The 20,983-nt window shown below is 39.4% G+C and overlaps 1 protein-coding gene across 1 annotated transcript; it reads left to right on the top strand.

Moving 5' to 3' along the window:
• Nucleotides 1-3,383: 3,383 nt before the first annotated feature.
• Nucleotides 3,384-20,310, top strand: fyb1b (FYN binding protein 1 b). Its single transcript, XM_085358164.1, has 19 exons — nt 3,384-3,557; nt 9,156-10,155; nt 14,085-14,187; nt 14,323-14,396; nt 15,207-15,229; nt 15,595-15,656; nt 16,373-16,505; nt 16,618-16,777; nt 17,003-17,123; nt 17,366-17,385; nt 17,494-17,569; nt 17,687-17,770; nt 18,263-18,303; nt 18,730-18,811; nt 18,935-19,034; nt 19,147-19,309; nt 19,431-19,464; nt 19,553-19,584; nt 20,270-20,310. The coding sequence occupies exons 1-19, from the start codon at nt 3,384-3,386 to the stop codon at nt 20,290-20,292; spliced, it is 2,505 nt and encodes an 834-aa protein (XP_085214290.1). The 3' UTR covers nt 20,293-20,310.
• The last annotated feature ends 673 nt before the right edge of the window (nt 20,311-20,983 follow it).

The raw sequence follows: 20,983 nt of genomic DNA, 5'->3' as shown, positions 1-20,983 counted from the left end.
AATGGCGTGGTCTTATTCAAGCATTTCAACTGCCCTTTAAAAAAGCAATTTTCTCTTTGACTTCATATGTAAAAAGGGAAGAAAGTAATTTCAAGACAGAGCAGACGGTGCTTTTTACTAATATGTCTGTGTAGACCTTTCAAACACATCCACTGTGCAAGTACAAAAAAGGAAAGGTTCTCTACTGAAATATGCTGATACTAAAACGAACAAAGTATTGAAATAGAAGAGAAGTTCTTTTATTTAAGCCATGACTTTTTAAAGAGCCGCATAAACCTCGTGGTCAGTAATACAGATGTTAACAAAAGTTTTACATGAGTTCTTCACTTGCCTGCATGGACTGATTTCTTGAATTCAGAAGTCCTAACACTGAAAGTTTAACATCGAGTTGTGACCAGAACATGATATGACTCATTCATCCAAATACTAACAAACAAAGCCATCGGTCTTAACCAAACCGGGATCCAGCAAGGGGAATAGCAAATGTTTACAATGAAACTCATGTCAGATATATCCTGAAGCAATGTTTAGTAAAATCAACACAAGAAGAAGATATGCAGGCTTAGCTCAGAGCAAATGCAAGTGTCCAAAATAGCAAACACCTCACATGCAATAATATGGCTCTGCAATATTGACTCTGCAAGTGCAAAAAGAGTGAATTAAACCTTTAACATAGAGGTTATACATCACAAAAGAAAATAGAAAAGTAAAAGCATTTTTACTTTAAAAATGAGGGTTGATGCTAAAGGTAGTCCCACATAATATAACAGATGTGAAGAATAGTTGTAACATAACTATGATGTGTAACAGAAAGTGAATGTACAATAAGTTGAACAATAAGTCTAATCAAAACATGGTACAATATAACAAAGCAAAAAAAGTGAAAAGAAAAACACATCCATCACACAACTGGCTCTAAATTCAGCTCTGGCCTTCACCTCAAAATGTGAATTATAAGTAAGAAGAAGAAGAATGAAGGTTGAAGTAAGACAGAAAGTCACTTTAAACTGTCTCTGTGTCAAATTTGCATGCTGACATAATGTGCCTCACAAATTCCAAGGAAAAGGAAGCCAGGTCGATTAGAGACCTTGGAGAGAAATCCAAATAGTCCCTTTGAGCTTCCACTGACAGTGGCGTAACAGACTTTTACCAGGAGTGACCCCTCCTGACCCCACTGACCACCAACCGGACTAGTTGGTGCGAAAAGAAACAACAGACAAACACAGCAGGTTGGTCAGGCCTGTAACCACAAATACAGAGAATGTCAAACACAATGGAGGAAGGGGGACAGATAAGAAAAGGAACAAGCAAATTACAAAACATGAAAGGATGCAACAAGATATGTGTAGCCATCATTAAAAATACTGTCTGTCCAGATTTTACAGCTTGTTCTGATTCCGGGTACAAATTCTATGTTGCATGAATTTTTTTTAATTGTTACTACAAAATAAGATAGAAAATGCCATACTGGTGTCCACTAGGGGGCTGCTTAGCTCTCTTTAGGGTTAATGAGCCTCAACTGGTGGAGTTACTCAACTTTCACATAGAAAGCCTGTGTTGACACTTGTATTTTCTGCTCTTTATACAGAGTGTGTTCTCAGTTCTAAATTGAGCTTATTAGCTGTTAGCATGCTGAAACTGAAACTTCTCTACAAATTTTACGTATCACTACATCTTCTCATTAAATTTCGGTCCACCCAGCTGTAGCTGTCGCCTGCAGTTACATATGAGACACTGGATATGCAGAGTAATAACCTAGCTAATAAAGACTGGCAAAAAAAAGAAGAATGCTAATGCTGAAGGCAGACAATTCATGAAGTGGCAGACTACATAAATTACTTCTTCACCCTTGTCATGGTTGGCTGTGTGGCAGGCAAGCAGAAGTGGTGGACCCAAAATTGCAGGACTCTTGGAGATGGGAATAAACTGAAAACGCAGCTTTATTGCTGGAGGAATGATTCACGAAATAAAACTTACAAAAACAAAACTCTAAACCGAGGTGCTGTAGGACAGGCCATTACAAACACACAGCAAGTTGAGGGTACGATGCGACACTGACACAGAGAAACACAGGGCTTAAATACACAGATGGCAGTAATCAAGGGATGAGAGACAGGAGGGGAACACACCGGGGAGAAATCACAGCTGACGAGACAGGGGAAACGTAAACAGAGCACACTCACATACGACACAAACCTTCACAATAAAACAGGAAACTCAGACACATGGAACCAGACAAGACATTGAACTAAACAGACAGATTCACAAACAGACGGGGTGACATCATAGACAGACAGAGATACAGACGCAGACTCAGAGGCAGACCGAATATAACATGTAGAACTCAAACAATAATAATAATCATGATAATAAATTGGAAAATGATAATAATAAACTTAAAGCGCTGGGTCACCGACCCAGGACCATGACAACCCTTGTGCATTTCCTACAAGATTATTTGTAATCATCATTGCCATTTTTGATCTACACACCCACAACAAAACTTAAGCCATGAAGCGTTAACAGAGGTTTTCTAAATGAAGCCTAGTACTATAAGTATTCTTTTAGTGAAGCTGTAAAGCTCACTTTCTCACAACAGAAAAACTGTGCGCATTTGCAATTCTTAAATCCTAACATGCAGCCAATTTTCATGTCAGAAGGCTGAATAGTGCATGTAAATAACACCATTTTCTTCCATAAAACCACTGACTTATCATTTGAAAACATGATAAGATAAACCTAAAGTGTTCTCACATATTTAAAGATAAGTGTGTGAGAACACAATTGCATAAAGTACATGAGGCCATGTGATAAATTCAATATATAAGCTTGGCCCTTTATGTGATTGTCATTTACCAGTTTGCCCCTCTGTGAAATGAACTGTGGCACCTCTGCTTTAGCTCAAAGCACTTCTAAGGCTTCAAAGAGCCACTAGCATGGACGTACGCTGGTCTTATACGCTTGTCTTGTCTTTGCGCCGCTCATATGACCACAATGTTTCCTGTGCTGTCTTCTAATGTTGTTCATTGGCTATGGCTTGTTGTCTTCCCGCACTGCTGACCAAAAACCTTTTCATCATACAAGCTATAACACCTCTTTAACACAGTTGCCATGAAACAGTTTTGACTGTGGCTGTTTTGGTTTGTTTTTTCATTTTGACCTGCCTCTGACTGAGTGAACATCATTTGTTAAGGACAGTGGGAAACTGCAGGGAATTTGCCAGGGATAGGCAAATCAATGAGATCAAAACACGGAGATAACAGGAGTTGTGACACCCACAGTCACACAAAACACACATACTACTAAGAGAGGAAGTAGTCAGTTGTAGACAGATGCTTATGTCACTGAAAGAACGGGAGTATACATCCCCCCCTCAGACATACATGCTCAATGCTCAGCCACACTCTTTGTCATTCACTATCAACACTCACTATCTCAGTGCCTTTCTCTCTGTGACAGAAACAGAAACTCGCACAGAGGCACTGAACAAACACTCTCCTTTATCCACCAGCCAGTCGTTGACCAGCTCTCTGCCTGGGAAAGTCTTCCTCAAGATGGTGAGTAAAACTTAAGACACTTAAATAATTAATCATCACATTTTAAATGATTGAAATATTCTAAGTGGGCACTGTGGGTTTAACAGAAGGAACTTGCTCTTGAAACTGCAGAATGGTTGTTATGTGTGTTATAGACGGCTTATCGTGACAGGATAGCATGAGCTTTTGTATCTTTTAGAAGTCAGCCATACTTGATTATTATTACAAACTGGTACATTTTAATTTGCTTGAGCGAGTTAATGTGTACACACTGACAAAAGCAGAGTTGTCATATTTGTATTCTGAGCAGTCAACATAAGCTTTCATTCATTTCAGTGATCGTTAAAGTTAAGTAAAGTAAAATGCTGAATTAAAACCACGTGTTTAAACTCGTTAAAAATAGTTTGATATTTAAAGCATTTTTGTCCCAATTTTCTTTTCACGTACTGTGTAAAAAATGAAAAGTTCAACCTCACAGTTGGGGTTGGTGGTTCTGGGTTTTGTGTCAGTTCGATTAAGCAAGGCACCTTTGCTCTGCACTTTTCATCACACTGTAAATAGAAATCGTGGTTCCTCTTCCTCTGTCGTTTCTCAGCTGGTCACTTTTCACAAGGCTTCTGTGAAAGAACAAACATTAAAAGAGAAAATGTGTTTGGAGTAACTGGTTTAGCATCCAAGACTCTGTGCTTATTATGTTATTTGTGCATTGACCCTGCACCATAACAATGGATTATTTACATATAATTATTTTCATAGCTAGAATTACATTAAACAGCTTTGCATTAAATTTATGGTTCAAACCTTTGAACCATCTCAGAGAAGTATATAGGTGCCACACAAACTATGGCAGCTTTGTGTTGAGCTGTAGTGCAATAAATGGCTATCCTATCAAGAGGTGTTTCTGGTATGTGACAAAATTTGCAGGTCCTTTACAAAATTGCAACTGCAGTGCACCCGTATCTCGAGAAGAAGCAACTGCAATAATCCTGTACATAACATATTGGGCAATTTATAGCTTACCGCGGTTAAAAAACAGAAGTATTATGAGGGAACTTTCCTCTTTTTCTTTCTACCGATTTAATACTCAACCGCATTTCAGGCTCAGCATTAACATATTTAACGCTTGATGTTACTGGCACCACTGCAGTGAAGTTCCACCCACTGTCTCTCTCAGTTTACTGAGAGATTGGCTGTTAAAGAGCATATGCTGACATTTCTCTCTTCAACACTGAAGCCATGTTGTTGACAGTGGATGTGCATTCATTGATAACAGTGAATGCACATTTCAGAATAAAATGTGTCCAAATGTATCAAATAAAACACCATCCACTTCTCCACTGCTGATTCAGTTCTTTAGACAGTGTAGCTTTTAAAGACTCGAAATTCCCTACATGGTCTGGTCCATGGTCACTGGTGGTGACTAAAGTCATCATCTTAAAGACTGAGACTGGTACTTTTTGTCACTCCCTTACTTTCCAGAGAGAGGGTCGCCAGAGTAGATAGATCCATGTACAGTACTGGGGCATTATGTCATCAGTAAAATATACTGGAAGTGTATTTCTCAGACGCTACAGTATGACATGTCTGGAAAGGCTGAAAGAAAAAGCTTCTTCTTTCTAAAAAGAGCAGAGCCGCACAACTTAGGTTACAAAGTTGCATCTGAAAAAATCACAAGACTCCTGGAACAGTGCCTTTTGGACAGATGAGACCAAAGAGCAAATGTTTGGCAATAATAATACACTGTACCATGCTTGGGGAAAACTAAACAGCATGTTGATACAAGCGGCTCACACTAGCTTTCAAGCTTATTGATGGATGATGCTGATGATTTGGGTTTGCTTTGCAGCCACAGGACATGTGCACCTTGCAGTCACTGAGTCAACCATGAAGTCCTCTGTATACCAAAGTGTTCTAGAATTAAATGTGCAGTTTCAGCTAAATCTTGGTTGAAATTGGGTCACGAAACAGATCAATGATGCCAAGCACAGCAGTAAACCACATATAATGACTAAAATAGAAAAAGAAAAAACACAAGGGACTGCAATGCTCTAGTCAGAGTCCAGACCTCAACCTCGCTGTGGTGGGACCTTAAGAGAGCTGTGCATCCAAAACCAATACAAATGCAAAAATGCCCACAAATTTCAATGAACAGAAGCAGTGTTTTAAAATTCCTCTATAACGTTGCAACGTAATACAGAAGAGAACTATTTTTAGTTATTATTACTAAGGGTGTTTCTACAAGCTACTGAACCATGGGGTGATATTCCTTTTTCACAGGACTGTATGCTGATTATGAAACTCACTGAGCCATCATATGCAATATCACATTATTACAATGAGAAGTCAGCAAGAGAAATCAGCTTCCACTTCACTCTGTGTTTTTGTGTCTAAGTCTCAGCACATAAGTGCACGTTAACACTGTGTGCTAAGTGTTTCTGTTTATAGCGGTGCGCATTTGCACTTTCCATTGCATTGTGTTCCCTTGCTTTTATTGCTCCATAGGAATAGCTGCAGCTGTGTGTCCTCATGCTCTTATCTCTACTTCCTGCTCAAGCCAGCTTCATTAGAATAGGTGTGGCTCCTAGTTGGTCACGAGCCAAATATATGACACTTTGTTAAACTGACGCTGGATGAAAGTGTGGTTAATAATGTACCTCAGGTTAGTAATGCAGCTTATTCCTGCCTCACACTTTTACATCACAGACCGACTGTTCCAGTTCACATATTTGAACTCCTCATTCATTCAAAGCCACTCTAAAAACACAGACCATCTAAATTATTTCCAGTGTAAACACCATTTTGCAGCTACCTTGAAACAGGTATATTACAAAGGTCCATGTAATAAATGCTTTTAAACTGGGGCCATTTGAAACTTGTGTTTATGACAGTGACAAACCAGGAAGTTGGTACAGAGTGTGGTTTGAGAGAAGGGTTTTTTTTTAGTCGGAAGTTTTTAGTTATTGTGTGTTTTTTAAATGATGAAACCTGGAGTGAAGACAATAACTGGGCAGTAGTTGATGTTAAGACTTCCACATTATTGTGTGGGATTGTAAGACAAGTATATTAAACATCTGAAGAAAAGAAAAATCACTCAATCCTTCGATTGATTATCTTTTCTTTTATTAATCTTAACCTATAGGATGCTTTTGTTGTACAGACATATGTAGCACATTTACTCTGACATAGAATAGAATAGAATAGAATAGAATAGAATAGAATTCAACTTTATTGTCATTGCACATGCACAGGTACAGGGCAACGAAATGCAGTTTGCATCCATCCAGAAGTGCTTTAGTGATATAGATATATTACAATATATATTAGCAATAATATAGATATGTGAGTATATTACAGAAATGGGTCTATTATGGTATGTTATAATGTACACGGTATGAAGTATGTTGTGAATATTCTATAACTATAAGTATGTACAGGCTGTAGTGAGTACAAGCTATGTACAGGATATGAACAGGATATAAATATGAAAAACTATACAGAATATGAAATAAATAACTTTACAGAATCTGGGATATACAGCTATACAGAAATGGGAACTATGCAAGTTGTAAACAGTTGTAGGATTAAAGATTATCGAATGTACAGAATGATTATTTACACAGAGCTATACAGTAGTGCAGTTAAGATAAGTGAGGGTGTAGATAGTTTCTACAGAGGCTATATAAAGTGCTAGTGGTTGTGAGTGGTGGTTCAGTCCATGTTATTATTGTGTTTGAGGGTACAGTTGTCCATTGTGGGTGTGTGTATGTTCAGTCCATGAGTTTAACGTGGGTCAGATGTCAGGAGGCAGAGTTCAGGAGTCTGACAGCTGTGGGGAAGAAGCTGTTCCGGTACCTGGTGGTCTTAGTCCGGAGGCTCCTGTGGCGCCTCCCAGAGGGCAGGAGGGTGAAGAGTCCATGTGATGGGTGACTGGGGTCTTTGATGATTTTCCCAGCCCTTTTCAGACACCGCTTCCTGTAGATGTCTTTTATGGCAGGAAGTGGTGCTCCGGCGATGCGCTGGGCAGTTTTCACGACCCTCTGCAACGCCTTCCGGTCCGAGGCAGAGCAGTTCCCGTACCAGACTGTTATACAGTTGGTCAGGATGCTCTCGATGGTGCAGCGATAGAAGTTCACCAGGATGTCTGAGGACAGGTGGTTCTTCCTCAGAGTCCTCAAGAAGAAGAGGCGCTGGTGAGCCTTCTTGACCAGCTTGGAGCAGTTGGTCGTCCAGGTGAGATCCTCGGAGATGTGGACTCCCAGGAACTTGAAGCTGCTCACACGCTCCACAGCCGTCCCCTTAATGTGGATGGGTGGATGTGGGTCAGCATTCCTCCTGTAGTCCACAATGAGCTCCTTGGTCTTCTCGGTGTTAAGCAGCAGGTTGTTTCTGTCGCACCACTCAGCCAGACGATCCACCTCCTCCCTGTAGGCGGCCTCATCGTTGTCACTGATGAGGCCAATCACCGTGGTGTCATCTGCAAACTTAATGATGGTGTTGGAACCATCAGCAGGTCTGCAGTCGTGGGTGAAGAGGGAGTAGAGGAAAGGGCTCATCACACAGCCTTGTGGACATCATGTGAGAGTAGGGATAACTCGCCAGTTTATCACAGGGCAACATAAGAGTGTACCTACAACAACTTTACAACCACCAGTTAGCCAAATATCCATGTCTTTAGACTGTGAAATGATGCTAGAGCACCTGGAGAAAACCTACACAGGCAGAACATGCACATACAAAGCCTGACCACAAGGGTCAGAACTCATACCAGGTATGAGTCAACAATACTAACCACTGCACCATGCTGCCAAATGCAACAGACTCAGAAACAGATGTGTTTTGAATGCTGGCAATTCTCAAGGTAAAATACTGTAAGACAGAAAATAGTCTCTTTTTTTCCAAATATTGCTTAAGAGTGCCAAACATAGAAAAATAATGACATGAGTCATCTGCAAAGTTCCTGTATTACACAATCCTGTAAATGCTGAGAATACTTATAGTCAAGGAACATAAAATCCCTTATTTTCATGACAGAGGATATTTTGTTATAAACATTAAATCTTTAACAGAGAGACACTAACAAACAGGGTCACTTTTGCAAATCCGTAGCTGCAATCAAGGTGCTGGCCTAACCACTACTACACTTTGAGATGTAGTGTCATTTGAACATGTTTGAACCACAAAGCCTGTGATTAACCTTTTGAGACAAAGCTCTGTGCATTAAGTTTCTATGTGTGCATAGAAAAAAATAGTGTGAGAGGGATCTTGGGTAAATTACTGGGGAGAAAAAAAGACCGTTTAATTGAGCAGTGAAAGAGAAACTGAAGAGAAAGCACAAATTCTACTGACTGGACAATGAAAGGAAATGAGAGGAAATGAAACTTTCTGTTCCTATTTGAACTTTCATGGCAGCTCAGTGTGAGCAACTCATTTTTTTAAATTCCCTTTTTGCTCTGTCTGGATTTTATTTTCTGCTGAAGCCATTTATGTTCTAGCAAGCACGGTCTTATTTTCCTTTAGCTTAGATTCTTCTTTAAGTAAACATCTGTTTGATCCTTACTGTGGTGTTGGATTCTTATTAACTCACTTTCTGAACCCCTTATGTCTTTTTTTTCCCTTCAGGACAATAAGTCAGATGTAAAGGCCATCATGGCTCGCTTCCAAGCAGGTGGGGGAAGCACTGACGAGACTTCCTCTGCGCCGCCTGGACGTATCAAACAACCCTTGCACCCGACCCTCTCCTCTGGCCCACCTATACAGAAGAAACCAGTCTTGGAAAGCCTCTCTGGCAGTGCAGTAAATACGGCTCCAAAACCAAGTTTCCTAAAAAACACAGTATCTACTAAAAGTGACACAGAGGTACAAGAGCCAAATAAAGCTAAAGCCTTGGCAAGCAGATTTGCCAACATCCAGGATGATAGCAACACGAACAGCAAACCCTTTACTGTTAATAAACAGCAGACACCCTTGAAATCACCCTTATCACAGGCTCCTGAAGTTAAAAGCCTGGCACAGAAGCCTCCATTCAACAAACCTCCTCTTACCTCCACCGTGTCTGAGTCCAAACCTGCCTTTCCTAAACCTTCACCAGCAATCAGCAACAAGCCCAGCTGGGTTAAAGACGAAAACAATGCAGCACCAAACAGCAGTCCTGCGCCACTTAAATTGCCTGGTGTGCAACAAAAACCGATTGGCGGCATTGTAAAATTACGGCAGCAAGCTGAGGAACAGGCAGGAGGGAACAAAGACAATGTGATCAAACCTTCATCGCTGGCCAACTCTTCTTCTAAGCCCACTTCAAACTTCAGGACTGCTCAGAATCTGTTCAACAAGGAGGAAAAGACTGAGCAGACAGAGAGTGGTGGGACCAGCAAACCTGGCCTTACAGCTACTAACTCCATTCCTCCTCCAAAACCTCCAGCCAGTAAGAAGCCCAGTTTTAAGAAGCCAGTCAAGCCCTCTCCTCTGGCCAGCGGTGGTGTTAACGGAAATGATTCATCAGGCCCAAAGCGTAACCCTCTCCCCAACAGCTTGGCTCTGGGTCCTCCTCCTGCTAAACCTAACCGACCTCCGAAAGTCAACCTGGAGAACATTAAAAGAGGCTCAGAGGCCTCTGACGAGGGTAAGTTGGATTTGTCCGTGTAACCGCAAAGCCACACTATCATTTTGGTCAGTGGCATGCTGACTTTTTGCCATACATACAGCCAAGAGGCGTAACAGTTTGGTTGGATGCTAAATTGTCTGCTGACACTAGCAATCTCGGATAGTACACTCTGGATCTGTACACTGCACAGACGCATATACTTGAAAAGTAGTACTATGCAGGGATAACATAAAAATAAAATACTATAATTTCGCTCAACCAAAACCGTTGCACAGGCAGGCTATTAATATAATTAACCACAAATAACCACAAAGCTGAGAGATTTTGTACTTGTTATAAATATGCCCCAAAAGACCCCAATGACACACAAGCTATAGATAAGTCCAGGTTATTGACTTGAATTAGCAACACTGAGACCAAATGATGTATCAAGACCCACCTTTAGTTGTGATATGTGGCCCAGCCCTGAGCTAAATGTCATGAACCATGCTCGATATGGGTTATGGCAAGCATGTACATGATGTGACCCAAATGTTATAACACATCTGACATCTGGCCCATAATTGGTAGACCTGTGGCTGACATGTGGTGTTTGTACTCATCCTGAGTCAACTCCCAAAGAAAAGTAAAGAGATGGGCCACGTTTCAGCCAAAGGTCATTGCCTTTTGGATTGTGGCTTCATCTGGCTCAGGGTGTCAAAAGGAAGGAAGCCACGTAGAAGCCAAATATATATTTTGAGAAAACTTGGCCTGCTTCAATAGAGTGGTGGATCTGAACCAAGACCGTTTGTTGGCCTGTGTGTAAGGGTCTGATAAGGTTATTGAGGCAAGTTATAAACTAATGGAACTTATTGCAGGTCCAAATGACCAAAAGTCTTTTAATCTGACAGTGTAATCAAAAGAAGCACCACGAGCATGTAAAATGTTTGAGATGCTGTTTTTCACAAATATGAACACAAGTGTGCCTTGAAACTTTGGTTTGTTTAGGGTGTCGTGAGCATAAATTGACTGAATTACTGAGTTAGGCGGATAGCAGACAGGTTGCTGACATCCACCTGTATAGCAAGCCACGATAAAGTTGTCACATTCACAAGATTTTGAGGAAACTTATCCTCTGACCCCTGACCCCTGACCTTGAGGCCGAGGTCACTGAGATTTAAACAACTCCTAATAGTTTTAGTAGATACAATTGTATCAATTTGGCACTCCTATGTTGCTTTGTTCTCGAGTTATCACATTCAGAAACCTGCTGACAGCCTTCCATATTTGTAAAAGTTAAATGTAATCATCTACTGAATCATTCAATTCAGTTTCATTTATATGGTACCACTTATGGTGGCTGTGGCTCAGCAGGTCAAGCAGGTTTTCTACTAAGTTGAAGGTCAGTGGTTTGATCCCTCCTCCAGTCTGCATGACACAGGATCTTAGGGCAAGATACTAAACCTAAATGAAAAGCAGTCTGGTGTTTTCTACACAAGTATGCAGTGGAGGCGTGCTTTCACAGTTTAACGTTGTCCCAGACACGTGTGATCACACCTTCATGAAGCTAAAGTTAACCCAGCACGTTAGCTACTTCCTTTATTCAGAATCGAAGGAGAGTTCAGAATTTTACTTTAAAAAATATACATAGATGTAAATATATTTGTTGTTTATTTTAATTACCTGTTATCACCCATTACTGTAAGATGACAGCAGAAGTGTTGCAAGACTAGAATGTGTACTTTTCAATACAGAACAAGAAACCTTACTATTTGAAAGTAAATAAATACACTTGTACTAGAAAAAAAACTTATTTTATTTGATAGATGAACAGTTCGGTGTTTCTAGTTTAAAGAAATGCTGAATATCCAAAGAGTACACTAAGAAATACTAGAAAACAGCATTTAAACCCAAACTTAGGTCTTGGATTTGTTTTTTATTAATAAAAAATGGATGACCGCTGTGGTTGCTGACAAATCTTGATGAGATCATGTGTATCTCTATCAAAAGAGAACTCTAAAAAAATGCTTAACAAACTCACAAAATAGGCTTTTCAAAATGAGATGAAAATGAACATTTTATTGCTTTGCAGTATGGCCTAACGTACAAGAAAGTAGAAAATATGCTCTACATATGTGAGACAGGGAGTTCAGCTTCAGGCAGTAAACTTTTGCCAGCCAGCAGGGATGCACATGTGCGCCCCCCACCCCCCCAGTCAGAAATACTTCAGCTTTTTGTTTGATTTTACATCCTTTGTTTTCAGTTTGGTCTCATGGGTGTTTGGTTCTCTAATCTCAATCTGTATACAACACATATGGCAAATTAAACACAGCAGAATTTGCAGGAAAACAAGCCCCAGCAACATTTTATGTAATGGACTCTCTATAGAAGCAGAGTCAGTCTCCCCACCCCCGTGAAAAGGGTTAAATGTGTAAGAGTTAATGTGGGGCACTCAAGAGCATGCAGCTCTCGTGACTGTCTAAAGAAGGTGTTCCTCTTATTTTATTGGTTGAAGTGCATTTCCTCTATATCGCCCGCAATGCTACTTTGGACAGGATCTGTTAACGCATTTCTGAAGTGTGAAATAGAAGTTGCTTCACAAGTCAGTGTGGTTTCAGTGACGTGGGCAGTGTTTGGCCAGCAGTTATTGAGCATACTTTAGCTTATAAGACCTAAAAGAAATACACAAAGTATGCTTGTGTATGAAATATTGCACTGCATAAGATACTCTGTGTATTTTCAGTGTGTTTACACAAATGCTGCAGTTCTTCCGAGCTTCACATAAGAGACTAAAGTGACACTAGGTTCCTCTATTTGCAAGTTCCCTGTCCAGTTTCTCTTTTCTACCCCCACTTCACTCGCCACTCTGACAGCCGAGTTTGTTTCACCACATGGGGAAGTAAGTTCCAGCAAGCCAGCGAGCCTTTTTAAAGACAGGCTCTGTCTATAGAAACATACGTGAATATATTCCAGTCAGAGGTCGGGTCGGCTGTCTTGGCTGGAATTCTAAAGGCCAAGAGAGCAATGTTCTGATCACAGTTTTGCAGTTTTGTGAGATTCATTCCACCAAACCACATTGCCTAGCGTCCACTAGTAATAACTCTGGATAATAACACTGTACTCTCACTTTCTTTCCTTTATTTCTTATGGCTTTTGTGATCCTATATTGATCTTGAGTAAAGTTATAAAGATTTACATAATTCGCATCGCCTACATTACTGGAGTTTGTTTTTAGGTGCATCATTCAAATTTAGTGGCCAAAGAAACACATTTACCGACATTACAGACACACCATTTTGAAGCACTTACTGTTAATTACTTCCTGGTTGTTGTGCATTACACATTATACACCTGAATACATTTCATGGCAAAAAAGACTCCATAAAGACGTAGCCATTTTCACTTTTACTTTCAGTACTCTCAAAACTCCGTGAGTCACATTTTAAAGTTCCTGGGACATTTTTTTATGTGGACAGTGAACGAAGATTGGTCATTGTTCTCGAAATCTTGTGACACAAGGGTTACTTAAGCAGGAAAAACACTCTAGGAGATTCAAATGCCTCGTTGCAGAAATTTTTTTATATATTATTCTTGATCATAGTCAGAGTCCTATTAACACATACCGTCAACAGTCTCTGAAGGTTATGTACAGAGGACCATCTTTGCACCAGTTTCGATGTGTCTAGATGAGACTGATGTGACTCTTTGACATATATAATCATCACAGAAATTAGAGAGACCTATTTCAAAGAAAAATGGAAGTTTTTCACATTTAGAAACATAGATACCCATCTATTTATGTACACGTCTTGTGTGGTCATCAGAGATGGTGTCAGACAGTGTTGGTGAAATTCATTTGCATTGGTCTAAAAAGTGCTAAATTTACACTGGAAGCAAGTAAAGTACAGCAAAACGACCTAAAGAGTAATCGGCTAACACAGCGTCAACACTGCATGTTTCTGCTGCAGGTCCCAGTTTTAAGAAACCCATTGCTGCGAGCAACCATGTGGCCCAGAATCAAGCCCCACCACCTGCACTGCCAAATCTGCCCCCACGACATCCTGGAGCCATGTGAGTGACACATTAAACACACTTTTTCATTTTCCTGTTTGAACAGAAACACGGTGATAAATGTTGGACATGCTGTGTATTATCTGGATAATGCTACTCGAATTAATAACAGCTAAATCCTAACCTGCTGTTTAGGAACCAGCAAGAAGACACTTACGACGATGTCGATCACGTGACCAATTCTCCTCCGCCTCTACCACCATCTGCAGGTCCAGTAAAAGTCTCTAAGTCTCTAAAACTAGTGTTGCACAACTTTTTTTTAACATCACAGGAAAACAGAAGAAGCTGAACTTTGTGCTAGGAGACAGTGGTAATTTCTAAATACGTAAAATGCATTTTATTGGCATTGAAAATGTGTGGAGTTGTATGAAAGGAAGAAAAGAATATTTTTAGAACTCAAAATGTTATGGCTTCAACTATTCCTAAGTATAAAGTATACTATTTTAAATGCTTCATTTTGGAGTAATCCCAAAATATTTTTTTAATCCAGTGGATTCTAGTGCAACCTCACCATCACTGTTTACCTACCTTTACCTACATTAGTTAGCATAAGGATAAGATGCAGGGAGCAGAAGCAGTGAACATGAATACTTTACCGTACAAAGCAACAGACCCGCACAAGAGAGGTGAAGAAGAGAGTGCAGGCAGGGTGGAGCCGATGGAGACAAGTGATTTTTGACAGAAGGATAGCAGCTAGACTGAAAGAGAAAGTTTACAAGATGGTGAGGAAGATGCTAGGGATATGGTGAGATGGACCCAGATGATCTGCTGTGGCGACCCTTGAAGGCAGCAGCTGAAAGATGAAAAAGTTAGCATGAAGCTAAAGAGATTTAGTTTTCTAAATATTATGTATTTTCATATCATACTTAAAAAAAGACTAATTCTTAAAATGTTTTTGGTACAGTTGACAGTCAGCATTGAGCACGTTAAACTTCACAGTATGAACATGAATTCAGATAGTGATATCTGCTTCAAAAGGGTCTCATTGTAACGCTGCTTTATTGTTTCTCTTTTTGCAGCCCACCCAAGCCAGAGAGGAAAGGTGAGACATGCTGAATTACTTTCACTCATATAAATACAGATTGCCATGCAGGTGAAAGTGCAGAATAAACCACATCACCACCAGTGGTACCACAGAAGGAAACGGCAACAGAATAGTGACTAAATAACACGAGCCCTGGAAGTAATTATAAATGAACGTATGGGTAAAAAAACATGACTTTTGACAGATTGTAGGTCTGCTTCAAAGAGGCTTTTGTAGTCCAAGCAGAACTTCTGGAGGTTAAATATCTTTAACGAATTCAAATAATTAAGTTGAAAAGTTTATACTCTAAAATTAAACGTGTCTTAACTTGACTAAGGTTATAGCCTTATATATTTCTGTTGCTTTATGTCCTCTCCTCCCAGGAGGAAATTAATGACGACGATGATGATGATGGAGAGATGTATGAAGATCTTGATGAACGATGGTGAGAGATTGTCACACCTCCATTGGCTTATCCCACACCTCACTCGTGATGTCTAGGTTTTAAAGTGTGAAAGAATAACTGGCCTTTTTATACACAATGTTTGAGGACTGCGTATGAAATAAGTCTGCTTAGACCCAAAGTTCAAAATGTCTGCGGTAAATGTTCAGCTGTGTCCACGTCACACCTTATTAACACTACCATCTAGTGGTTGTTTTGCATCACTATGAGATGTTGTTGCTTTTCGGTCTGTGGCACTTTAACCGATTAAAACAAGGGAGCAGACAAACTTAGAGTAAATTAAATCTCCTTTCTAACTTCACTTTTTAAGGGACATCAGAAGTCTTGGAATATTTTGGGTAATGATATCAAATAAAGCTCTTGTTTTTATAGAACCTAAGAATATCTTACATAAACATAAAATATATACATTTATAAACCAGGTTTATTTTGACTAAATTGGTACAATCAATCCCTGTTACTCCCAGTGAGAATCTGAGCATCTTCAGCATTGATGTGTGGCTCATTAAACTATACATCGCTACCATCTTGTAATCTGTTCCCTTCAAGGCTTCCTGTTAGCTTTCTGTCACAAACTCCACCCAGTCTGAAAGCTCTTCTTCACCTTTCTTACCCAATAAAACTGAATCTTAAACCTATTTATCCATCCATCTATCAAAACTTTTGTTTTTAAATGCTTTGTACTTTTGGTGTTAAAGGGAAGCAGCGGAACAAAAGCAAGAGAAGAAGAAAGAGAAAGAGGACAAAGAGGAGAAAAAACGTCAGGAGGCTGAGAAGAAGGAGCAGAAGGAACGAGAGAAGAAGGAACAAGAGGCCCGGAAAAGATTCAAAGTGAGTGAACGTCTCAGGTAGAATCAATAAGACTGTCACACCTCAGTCATCAAAACCAAGTTATTTGTCATGTGCACATTTGAATTCATGTGCATGCATGGTTGTGTGTTAGTTGGTTGGTCCCCTAGATGTCCTTCAGAAAGGAAAGGCATCCACAGATTGTCGAAGCAGCAAGACTGACCTTGGTCTGAAGCAGGGAGACCCCGTGGACATCATTCGAGTCCAGGGAAACCCCGAGGGTAAATGGTTGGGAAGAGCACAGGATGGATCCAGTAGGTTCACAATCTACCCCTCAATTTTCTCAGTTTCTCGTCACCTTCCACTCTAACTCTTTGCTGACAGGATAAATTGTCACTTGTATCAGCAAATACAGGATCAGCTATCTCTCTATGCACCATCTATGGTCTTTTTTTCCATTTTTAGTCAATATTTTAGCTTCAAAGCTGACTGTAGGAGCAACACTAACATCTCGTCAATGCTTCATTTTGCTCTCACAGTTGGCTACGTGAAGACGACTTCAGTAGAAATTGACTTTAACTCCTTGAAGAATCAAGGAGCCTCACTTCAGCAGGCGTACGAACCCGAAGTCTACGATGACATCGATGTAGTTGATAACAGGTACGGGATTGCAACTGTAAATGATGAGTCCTTAATGTGGCCCCAACACTTCTTCACAGACACAGACGTAGATAATACGTTTGAAAATGCTAGTCAGTCAGGGTTATGAAACGCTAATGGCAACTCCAGTGTTACTGTCTTGCTGTTACCCCATGAAGCACTTCTCCAATTTACTGTGAAAAAACAAAGTTAGCCAAGTTGGCCTGCTTCTCATTTAATATCTCTCTTTTTTTTCTCTACAGCACTAAAAAAGGACCAGGAGGTACATTTTACAATACTGTGTTTCATTTTATTATTATATATTATTATATTAATAATATTGTTGCTCACACAATGAAATCTTGCTGATTACATCTCTTATGCCTTGTAGTTGTCCTACCACCTCTACCAGGAGGAGAAGAAGGAGAAATATATGATGATGTTGTCGATCCAAACTTAGAAGTCAGGTGAGAACTGGTTTTGTTATTTAAAAAAACGGGTAAATGCAAACGTAAAGACACTCTGGAAAGATTCAGAAAACATGACAGAAGAGCAGATCATTACATCCTTGGTTGGCTTTCCAGTCCCTTCGATCCCAGGTCTTCTTTGAAGCCCCGCAGCTTCCTGCGGATGTTTGACCGAAACAGACGCCCTGCCAGCTCTAAAGTGTAAAATACACTCAGTAGTAAGACTGACCACAGATCTACTGTCCACTGTTGTTAATCCTTAATCTTTCAGCCGTCACTCCTCTTTTATCAGTGACGCCGCATTTCAGTTTTGATTTCTCCCGACATCGGCATCAGAAAAAACACTTCACCTCTGTCTGAATAACACTGAAACGTCCTAATTTGCAGTTTAACTTCCGCAGTCTGAGAAGCTGGAGTCTAACGGTCACGTTTACATGTTTGTGTCTGATCACTGACTACCTGTGATTTTACTAATCTTTGGGAGTAATTTGCATGTGCGCGACTGCTGTACAACTCAATCAGAAAAATCAATGTATTAACAGCTAACACTGTCAAAAGCATGTTTTAACCAGAGTTGAATATGATTGTTAATCAGGGCTGCTTTAAGTCACATTAACACACTTTTAACTGATGATACTGTAGCAATATAAAGGATATAATATTTTTTAACTATCTTTTCCTCTGTTGTCCCAGAGTGCCTCCACCCAGCCAATTTACAGCAGATGGGAATTCAGGTATAACTCATTTGACTCATTTGACCACTTTACTGTCCATTTCAAAATAACACAACTTGGCACGGTTTCTCTAACATAACAAGACGTTAATGCACACATAAGTTTTTCTGGTACAGGTTGGTTTGTCTTTTAGGACCCAAAGGCTTATTGAGGCTAATCGGTTCTAAGATCGTTCAACTTTATATTGATACTATTGTGTCGTTGCCATTTCTGTCCCACTTTCTTGACTTTAACTTGTAGTATTTTTCCACTGTAACACTATAGTGATGGTCTGTGAGTTATACTTGTTATATTTACTCTTTTGTAACATTTATTATAATGTCTACGGTGTTCCTTTAAGAAAGGTTTGCAAACTAAAGCTTCATTCAGGCTTAGTGAAAACTATCCAATCCAATACTCACCGACCATTTCCTTGTGTTAACACAGATAAGCCGGGTCAAGCAATTGATGAGGAAATATATGATGACGTCGACTCTCAAAATGCACCTATCCCACCTCCCATCAGCAGGTAGATCAACCTCACAACAAAAGACTGTATTTAAGATCAACTCCAACCTGTTTAGATCCATGAACTGAAATGTCTTAATACAGCTGTTATTTCTTTCCAATTTCTGTTTGTTTTCCCATCAAGTATTCCACCTGGGAAAATCAAAACCAAAGTTGACGAAATGGACCCTAAGAAGCAGAAAAAGTTTGAGAAGGAGGAGAAGGAATTCAGGAAGAAGTTTAAGGTTTGTCACTCTAACATGTTTCAACCACACTTACAATATCTTTTATCTTATTTCGCATGTTTTTATATATACACACACATATATAGATATATAAATTTTAAATCTGTTTCAGTATGAAGGAGAAATACAGGTGCTGTACCAGGTGAATGTCATCCACAATCTTACAAATAAAAAATGGAGTGGCAAAGAGCTGCCAGTAAAAGCAGGAGAGGCCCTTGATGTGATTGCTAAAGCTGTGGATAACAAACTGATCTGTCGAAATGAAGACGGCAAGTGTGAGTATCTATTTACTCAATTATATTGATTAATTGATAGATATATTTAAGATCTCCATTTACCCAATTAACAAATCCTAGCACTATTTACCATTAAACCCTTAAAATGTGCATTTTACAGTTGGTTATGTCTCGACCAGCCACATTGCTATGGAGTAAGTACTACAGACATTCACACATTTATGCTAAGCTAGAAACTAAACAACATACTGGCAGTACTGATGTTTTTGTTTTTGTTTACAGCGATGGAGATATCTATGATGATATTGGAGACGGTACGTTCTGAATACATTGCTGTGCAGCTGAACTTTTAGGAGTATAACTGCTGACAGAGCAGTCTTTAAAAAGTGGATTTTATTTTAACCCTCCCACAAACCTCAGTACATTGAGGTTTGCAGGTATGGCTCTTTATGCACAGCTCTCTTGAGGTCCCACCACAGACTTTCTATATGGTTGAGTTCTGGAATTTGACAGTGTTTGACACACCCTCATATTTAACTCCACAATACTTTGGGAGTTCATGGTTGACTCAACGACTGCACAGTGCCCAGGTCCTCTGACTGCAAAACAAGTGCAGTACTATTAATGGTTAAGATGGTTGGTTAAGATTGTGTATTCCCTCCTCTTTCACAAAAGTGGGAAGGACCTGAGCAGCAGACACATGACTCAAAACACTGAGAAAAAGAAATTCATTCAACTTATCAATTGTAAACTATGTAAACGAAATCCATTTGTCATCATGTCGAATACTTTGCGGTGTCAGTGTATTAAAACAAAATAACCAAAACAGCTAAACCAAACAAATGTGAAACCAGTAGAAGAGTGTGAAACCAAAAAAGCTGTACTTCTGATTTGTGTGTTGAGTGTGGGTTAATATTAAAAAAATTATTTTATTTGTCTGGCTGTGGATACGACCCTCACAGGAAATACATTTTAACTATTGTTTTGCTTTCATTTCAGAGTGCATCTACGACAACGATTAAAGAACATCCTGCACCAGCTTTTTTGTTTTATATTGCTTATTTGCATCTTTTGTTATTTATTATGTTTACTGTTGCTATACACTGGGAGTTGGTATAAAATGGCCATTTGGTGTCAATCTATTTTTTTTCTTTATATCATCGAAATTAGACAGAAAAAAATGTGTGGTTGGTGGCTCCAACTGCTGGAGCCAGGCTAGCCACATACAATCTCATACTTTAACCCCCACCCCCCAAAAAAGCTCTAAATCAAACTATGTGTCAAATATTTGTTCAAACAACAGTATTTTAATATATTTCTCTGTCTGTTTTCTTCATTTCTTCCTCGTTTGGGCTTTAATTTATGAATTTGCTTCAAAGATTTTGCAAAAATTTAAGAATATTTGCAGTATACAGCTAATAAAAAGATTGTACTTTTGTTGTCTTTTCGGCGGATGATGTACTGTTTGTATATTCCTTTCTATAAGGCCAATTCAAACATTTATCTTTGTCTAACTAAAGATTTAGACAAATGTAATTCTGTGCCAAAGTACTTTTCATGCACTGTATAGAAAGTTAAGAAGAACTTCCTGTATTTTTTTTTTTTTTTTTATTTGGATTTTTTTCTCAACACATTATATTTTGTCCTGTTGTTGCAATAAGACAATACCTGAGAAAGATAATAAAGACCCCAAATTAATATGCACTGCATCTT

The sequence above is a fragment of the Diplotaxodon limnothrissa genome, linkage group LG7, assembly GCF_057381915.1.
Source record: "Diplotaxodon limnothrissa isolate DT_005_m linkage group LG7, D_limnothrissa_male_GT1.1, whole genome shotgun sequence".
Taxonomy (NCBI): Eukaryota; Metazoa; Chordata; class Actinopteri; order Cichliformes; family Cichlidae; genus Diplotaxodon; species Diplotaxodon limnothrissa.
This window is presented reverse-complemented; position numbering and strand designations above follow the sequence as displayed.

What these genes read in the sequence shown, in the direction of transcription:
- fyb1b (XM_085358164.1), top strand. Translation starts at nt 3,384, where the DNA reads ATGCTCAATGCTCAGCCACACTCTTTGTCATTCACTATCAACACTCAC. An exon ending in GATCCAAACTTAGAAGTCAG is followed by an intron (nt 17,570 to 17,686) that starts GTGAGAACTGGT and finishes TTGGCTTTCCAG; the next exon opens with TCCCTTCGATCCCAGGTCTT. An exon ending in TACAGCAGATGGGAATTCAG is followed by an intron (nt 18,304 to 18,729) that starts GTATAACTCATT and finishes GTGTTAACACAG; the next exon opens with ATAAGCCGGGTCAAGCAATT.